General features: G+C 36.9%; 1 protein-coding gene across 1 annotated transcript; it reads right to left on the bottom strand.

Annotated features, from left to right (window-relative positions):
• Positions 1-974: 974 nt before the first annotated feature.
• On the bottom strand, positions 975-8,453 carry LOC108667992 (the record flags this gene model as incomplete). Its single annotated transcript, XM_018155112.2, has 8 exons — positions 975-2,990; positions 3,252-3,613; positions 3,964-4,105; positions 4,476-4,601; positions 6,157-6,257; positions 6,466-6,540; positions 7,581-7,602; positions 8,328-8,453. Coding segments are annotated over 8 exons (2,940 nt in total), but the record flags the coding sequence as incomplete, so codon positions are not given.
• Positions 8,454-8,459: the final 6 nt, after the last annotated feature.

The raw sequence follows: 8,459 nt of genomic DNA, 5'->3' as shown, positions 1-8,459 counted from the left end.
AATCGTCTAAATGTTAAATTCTCTTGAATCAATTAGGAAAAATTAGACGCCACATCACAAGAAGTCAACTCGAGCGAAAATCTTTGAAAGCTACAAAATGCATTTGTACAAATGATAACTAGGGTATGCGCGTTCAATTTATACTAAATTTTTGCCAGATAAGCGCCAAAATCTTGCTAAAAAATCTTCTGAAAAAGGTTCATAATTTTCAAAGAATTACTTCACAAGAACATTACTCTGTTAATGAACGATATCACTTCACCGCTTCACTCGATGTAATTTAATTTTTTCGGGATTATCTTTAAATGAAATAAAAACGAACGAATTTTTTCATGAGTGCAAATTAGAATTCTAAATGCTGTTATCTTCGATTGCTTACGGATCAACTACTGAATGGTCTATAAATTATTGAGGGAGCTGCGAGCATTTGAATTGGTAGAAACAAACGAAAATGTAAGAAATAAATATTAGAGAAAAATGTAAAGTGACATACAAACGATTATAAGCATTACTAATTCATATTTATCATTGATGACATTGTATTTTCTAATATTAACTATGTCCCAGAAATGAGCTTGTGTTAGAGACAGATTCTGATGTAGTTAATCAACTAATTGAGGAAAATCAGTTTGAAAGTTGAGGCAAGTTTCAAAATAAAGTGACGCGTCAATTTTGATCCTTGAAGGCAGCCAACAGTTTCACTTTCAGGAGTAATTTTGACTTGGGCATGTTTCAATTTACATTTACGAGCAATTGTTTTATATGATTTAAGAACGTAGATGACCTTTAAATTATGTACGTACTTGTTTTTCTAATAAAATATTCATAATCAGATGTCTCTACTATTTTATTCCGCAAAATTTGACTATAATATTTTGAATAAATATCATATAACACTTAAAAATTGCATCTCTTCTATTTCACTCCTTTTGGAAATAATGTTCTTCGGTATCTTGAATAACGAAGGTGTTTCCAACTTATTTGAAATCTTTCATCACGAGAGTTTACATATCTACAAACTCGGGACCTGTACATTCCTCAAAATGATCTAGGAACATTATGTGCTGATCTTTTGTAAAAATCATCTGACAGGACGGACAGATAATTTCTTTGCAGGAATAAGTTATTATTCCATCAGGATAGTTGTACGAACCACCTTTACCTTGTCTGATAACTGGCATTGATGATGATTGAATATCGTTTGATTGATTTCTATCAGATGCCTTTGTTTGATTCTTATCCTCATACTTCACTAATCTATTTTTAGCAGAGGGTGAACGTTGAGGCACTTTTTCTGCAAGAACAGGACTAGAAATTTTCTTTGAAAGTCTTTCAAAATTTGGGTTTGTGACGACCACATCTGTAGGCTTTAACCGATCCGAATATACAATCCTATCGCCTTTGGCAGCGATTTCGTAACTTATAATTGCTGAAGCAATGTTCTTTGAAGCCATACTTCTTAGGTGAGAATCAGCTAACATTGGAGGGGAGTTGGCCTTAGAACTTTCAACGGATGAGAAGTTTGGCGAAGGCGTCGGGCTATTGACAGCAGGCGTGAATGAAAGCGTAGCCATATTTGTCATGCTGCCGTTATTGCAGTTTTTATTTTCGTTTATTCGAGCTAATTCCTCAGAGGAAGTTTTTCTTTGATGCGGCAACTCGAGGCTCGACACGACTCGAGCAGTGCGCTGCTCAGCAAAATGATCTTTCCTGCCGTTGTCCTGGAGCGTGACGTACGCAGAATTGACCAGAGTCCCATTTGCAAGAGTCCCGCAATTCAGTTCTTCTGGATATGTAAAATGTTCTTCCGTGACCGACCACCAGTGTTCTTTCGTAGATATTTCGATCGGACTTCTATTTGGCCTCGGACTCACTGGCTGGATATGAACTTCAGATATCGTTGTTTCTTTCTTAGGGGATTTCGGTGACGATATTTCAGCCTTCATAGAGGGTGTCATGTCTGGATGCAGCGAAAAACAAATGGCACCGGGCACACCTCGGCCTTCAGATGTCAGAGCAAATGTTGTTAATGACATACCTGGAGAAGATGACCTAGACGTTTCAGTCGATGTGGATGTTTGCGCGGGATTTGGTAAATTATTATAATTCTTTTGCGTGCACTTTCCTTGATGTGCCTGAGAGGAGTTACCGATAGTTGGTTTGTAGTCTGACGACATAGGAGTTTTTTGGCTATTGGCACTGTCGCTCACCGTTTTTGAGCTGTTCGTTGAGACTCCTTTCGGAAGCTTATTTGAAGCGCTCATCTTCGGTTCGTCTGGTTTCATTATAGAAGAAGTATGGACGTCGGAGTTTGAGCCTTTACTGTTTGAGATCTCCTTGATTTGAATGATACATGGCTGAAAATTAGTCCCTGGTCGAGGAGAGTTACTATTGTGACTCGAAGTATTGGAAGATTTATAATTATGTCCACAGTTGCTGTGCACAGCAGTTCCCTGGGCTTTTTGTGTTTTCTGGAAATCTCCCTCTTGCATCAATATCGAATTAAATTCATTTTTCTCCGGTGGATGAGACTTTTCGGCAAGAACAGGCGGCACGTATGGCCGAGGAACGGATGAGGATGGAGTATTTGGCCCACTGGACACTGGGCTTATTGGTAAAGCGTGCGCAAGGATGTTTCTGGCTCGGTGCTTTGCATTTCTGCGTCGTTCATCATCGTAAGCTGCTTTTGGCTGACCGGTATTCGTCTTCGGTCGAGCTCCGGTGAAATTGTAGCCGTGATTATGGAAGCCTGGATTCCTATTATGAGAGCACCGACTTCGGTCAAGTTCGTTTTCAGGGGACGAGCAGGATGCCAAACTTGATTCTCTAGACCGCGTGGGGGGTGGAAAATTCTTGGCAATAGGAGATTCAGACTCATTTACGAGATGCATTTGTGGGGATTTTTTGTACATGGCAGTTTTCTGATCATCAACTTCACCAAAAGCTATGTGGTGCATTAGAGACACTGGAATCCAACCCTTCAAGGGAACCTGAAAAAATTCTAGTATTAATATCGGAACAAAAACCTCTCAAAAGGTACACGTGAAACTAAAACAGATAAATATATTGGAAATAGCGGGTAATTTTGATGCATATAAAATTATTTGCGTTGAGGTATGAAACTGCATTTTTCACATTACGTGTCTTAGAAATATCATTCATCCAACCTCGGCATAATTTGACACAGGAAATCAAAATTGAATCACGAATAATCTAGTATAAAAAAACCAATTCGCGAATATTGTGCGTACCTGGGAAGTGCCGTTCGTATACGACAAGTTGTGATCATTTCGTGTCCTTGCATCACATTCACTTGACTTGGCCACAGAAGAATTCGCAACCTTGGGTAAACGGTCTTCTATTTTCGACTGATATTTTTTAGCATTTTCAGCATTACTAATCACGTTCTCAGAATGAGGTTGCCCAAGACTCTCTCTTCCAGATCCCCCAGATTCATTTGATGATTTAGCAGCAGGCTGTTGCACCATCCCTTGATGATAAACACCGCTACTTTCATCACGCGATGATTGTTTGGACGCTGGACTGGCGTCTCTCACACAATACTTTCCGTGGTTGTGCGTAGGGATTGCGCGATCGTGACCGTTGTATGTACCTGAAAATTTATCGAGATAAATTTCCCTTTCTACTGTCATTATTGACTTTGAAAACGATAAATTAATGAACTATGTACAATAAAAATTCACGTCATAGTTATGAATAGTAAATTTTATTGATAGTTTAAATATTTTATTTACATATTTCTTTCGTATATTTATAAAAAATCATAAATAAAGTGCTTGAAACTATAAAGCCTCAACTATGTTAACTGCAAGAAAACATGATAAAAATATAATACTAGCGCAGGTGACGGTAAAATAACAATAATAAAAAAATAATAAGGTGACGGTAAAATTCATAATCATCTGGAATACAAGGAACGAAAATTTCGTTATAATTTCTTACCCTGACGATGATATTCGAGTTGGCCAATGACCGGCGCTTGGTTCAGAGTATCGGAGGTCGCGGCTGGGGGCAAGAAGGCTGATGAGTCCCTGGCTCCACCACAGCGACTGCACAGCAGCAGCTTGCTTTCTTGAACCTTCAACTTTGAGAATATATAATAAATAATATATATGGTAGTTTAAGTTGACGCGCTAAATATTAGAACTTATATAAGGTTTCTATTTCCCCGTAGCAAAGGGAAAGTATTATCATTGTTGCTATCGACTCAAAATATGAACGGAAAATTTATCAATAACCAACTTAATGCTGCGTACTTTTTGAAGAAAATCATTAAATTATAGACAATAAAAATTCTTTTGTCTACATCAATGCACTTTTGAGGCAAAAGGGCACTGAGACATTTCAATGCACCTTGCACTCCTTTTTATAATAATCAAATCCATCAAGGCTACTAGGTAAATTATAAACGAGAAGTAAAAAATCTATTATTAAACTGCAGTCATCATTCGTACTTTCTGTTGCAGGTGCTGGACTTCCTGCATCAGGAGGTTGACTTTCTCCTCCGCCTCGTCTCTGGACTTTCTCTCCATTCTTTTCTCTGCTCTCTCTGCTTCCCAGTCGTCTCTGTGCGCCCGCACCTGTCCCGAGATAGAGGCTTAAACTAGGCTGTCAGCACAAGCGCTCGTGAGCACGCAAGTCTGTGAGCGCAGACGCAAATAAACACGCAAGTCTGTGAGCGCACTCGCTCAGGAGCACGTAAGTCTGTGAACACACGCGCAAATGAGCTCGGAAGGCTGTGAGCACAAGCGCTCGTGAGCACCCAAGTCAGTGATCACACACGCTCATGAGCACCCAATTCAGTGAGCGTGCAATCATGGGTAATGATAGTAATAAATTAGCAATTGAGCATACAAATGAATGAGCTCACCGCGAAAACGAATAAAAGTAATTAGTTATAAATCAGGTTAATGGACATGCTGGTAGATGATTAGATAAGAAATCGACATAGAGGTGACTGAAACATACAAGTGAATGAATAAGCTAATGGAGATACAGGTTAACGAACTTCTCATACATCATTCCAAAGTATTCATGAACATTGAAACATTTTAGAGGGATGGGAACATAGCAAATTGATCGTTATAACTTAGTGCCTGTAGGCGATCATTGTAACCGGGGATTTTGTGTCAAAGTCTTAATGAAAAAATCAAGACTGCGAATGAATCTGAAATTAAATGAACCTTTCCCCATAGGTGAAAGGGATTTGTGATTTTCACATTGAATGATTAATTTTAAGTTCGTAACAGCATTTAAAATTTATCTTAGCGTCATTTACTTTCGGATATTTTCTTACAAAATTCATATGAAGCAAGCAATGCTGAGTTACGGTTATTTAGAAGAGAATGTGAAGAAAGGAAGCAATCAAAAGTGAACGGGGCTTGAGCCGTGCAATCAGAGAGGTGATTAGCGGTAATAGAGACGAACAGTGACCGAGTGATCAGTGACACCAACTCCATTCGTTCCTGACTTGAATCGAAGAAAACATGGGATAAATTATCTAATAGCTAGATCTATGCTAGGAAAACTTATTATCAATGAATTTGAGCTTCATGATTTAACCTAATATTATCGTTTTTCTGAAACTTAAAATGTGTGTGAAGAAAATTGTACTTAAAAAACTTATTTAGAAACTTTGTTTTATTTGAATGTAATGAAAAGTAATTCCAATAAAACTTTCTATCGAACATAAAGGGAAATAACGTTACCTTATAAAAATATAGGCCATGCGGAATTGACAAATATATTGAGATTAAATTGCAAATTTATTATCATTAGTGAGGTTATAATTTATTTACTAATAATAACTGTAATCTAAATATCGTCGCCTCGTGGCAAAATTGTTTCTATACTATAGTTACATATAATAAAGTTACTTAAATCTTGGTTTGAGCATTCGTAGACTTTAACCGCATTTCAATAAGGCATTTTTTTGTGTCTCTTAACTCATAGCCACTAATGTCAAAAGGAACCTGCATCCGTATTACAATTGGTTAGGTATAGTCACAAGTAACCTGCATCCGCATTACAAGGTTAAGTATTGTCACAAGTAACCTACATCTGCTTGTATTATAGTTAAGTAAGTATGAAGTATAGGTACTAGTATCGTAACCAGGTCATGTATAGTTAAAGAACCTGCATCTGTAGCAGCGCCACATGCTCCTGGTATTCTGCTCGGGCTCGCTGGAGGCTTTCTTTGAGCCGCTGGCTCTCCTTGTCTTCCTGACCTTCTGCTGCTTTAAATAAATGTTTACATCTTTCTACGAAAATTAAAACAAAATCTTAGAGAGAACTATTTTGAGGCAATGATTTTTCGCAATTCATGTAAAAGAAGCTATTCAAAGCTATTAATTTTCCTATAAATAAAAAATATCGTTGCCAGGTTAAAAAGCCGGTTAGTATCAGTGATAACAATAACAATAAATTAAGTGTTCTGTACCTCACATGGATCAGCTTTATGGTTAATCATGTCCAGCATCCTGGCGGCGAACTGCTTGCAGTCAGGGTGAGTGCACTCATCTGCTGGCAAGGAGTGAATATAATGATTTGGCAATGCTAAATGAACAAAAACCATGTATTCTGACAATTTATTTATGCATTGTTTCCAACTTTATGCAAGTGTGCCAAATTTCAGATCGATTGGACAGGTAGAAGTGTGTTAAATATCGATTAGGAACTGCGAGCAGAGATTGACTAAAGAAACCATGAAAATTTAGAACTTTTAGAGGCAGATATTATCAGGGTTGCAATGTTGTAACTTTAATATTTTATCTCATATAATTTCCAAGCATGTAATAGAGTATCAATTATTCAATGTACTATTTGTTTAAGGTGATTAATCCTCTATTTTACAACACTCCTCTTTAACTTCACTTCTTGTTGTTTGACTGTCTGTCTGCTACAAATCTTATAATCGATATTTAACACACTTCTACCTGTCACTCGATCTGAAATTTGACACACTTGCATAAAGTTGGAGACAATGCATGAATCAATTGTCAGAATAATTGATTTTAGAAATTAACTTTTTTTCTCAATATTAAATGAAATTAAAAATAATTTTGTCAGCTACATATCTTATTATCGATATTTGACACACTTCTACCTGCCCAATCGATCTGAAAATTTGCATACATGCGTAAAATTGGAGACAATGCATGAATCAATTGACAGAATAAATAGTTTTATAAATTAATATTTTTTTTCATTATTGAAAAAAAATTAAAATAATTTAGTCTGCTACAAATCTTATAATCCATATATGACACAATTTGACATGTCCAATCGATCTGAAATTTTGCACAATTGCATAAAGTCAGAGACAATGCATGAATCAGTTGACAGAATAAATAATTTTAAAATTTACAAAATTTTGGTATCTTAAAAATATGTGAAAAATATTTTTTTTTAACATTTGCAAATAAAATTAGAAATTCATTGTACATGTGTAACATCCAAGACACTGGATTCTTCAGAAATATTGTCTTTAAAAAGTAATTTTTAAATGCATATTATTAAAATAACGATTCCGAAGAATAATCAAACATACAATGACTTACCTTCCATTTCTACAGATTGTGTCTCATCAATCATTAGACTTATGCGTTATTTACAAAATTCGAGGAAGAAAATTTGGCATCATACATTCATTCATGTCATACATTTATCTTGATATTCTACTTAACGATACTTTCACAGTGAACACCATTCTTTTTTCAGACCATGGTATGAAAACTGAGTGAGTCATCTTCTCCAAATATTGAAACACTTTCCGCACGTACCACTGGTACGTTCTTTTGTCACTTGGTCACTGTGTCAAACTGGGCCAGGGTGTCTCACACAGGGTGTTGAATACCTGGTTCTCAAATGCGCTTCTTTTGTACATTTCGTTCGCCGGATGCATGTGTGTCAGTGACATTTTACTTTAGTTCGATTTTAAAAGCATCTATAGCGTCGGTTGCGGTGTTGGCTATGGACTGTACAGAAGAAAATGTTTGGTAAGCGTGTGTTCTAATTTTGAAGGTTCGTGTAACGTGTATATTTGACTTTTATCGTGTTATATGTTCGAAATAAATGATTTTACTTCTCGATTATACCTTTATGTGCAATACTACTTTTTTTTTAACCATTTTTACCTTTGTATATTGTTTGTTTACAGAAATCGATTTTATAAAGACAACTGAACGAAAACTCGTGTATTCAAATCCTTCGCCAAACGAATATACGTAACACAGGGAAAGAGTGCATCGATATTTAGACAAGGTTTTGCTCATATCTCTGAGTGACCACTTTTCACGGCATCGCACCTTTTGACCACCTCCTGGTGGAGAGGACGATGGCTCGTGACGTTGCTGGAGGGAGTGGATGGTGGACAACAGACGCTCCACGTAGCCCTGGCGTTCCTCGTGGTACGCTCGCCATTGGCCGTTCAAACGTCC

Source organism: Hyalella azteca, unplaced genomic scaffold (genome assembly GCF_000764305.2).
Source record: "Hyalella azteca isolate HAZT.00-mixed unplaced genomic scaffold, Hazt_2.0.2 contig15205, whole genome shotgun sequence".
NCBI classification, from domain to species: domain Eukaryota; kingdom Metazoa; phylum Arthropoda; class Malacostraca; order Amphipoda; family Hyalellidae; genus Hyalella; species Hyalella azteca.
This window is presented reverse-complemented; position numbering and strand designations above follow the sequence as displayed.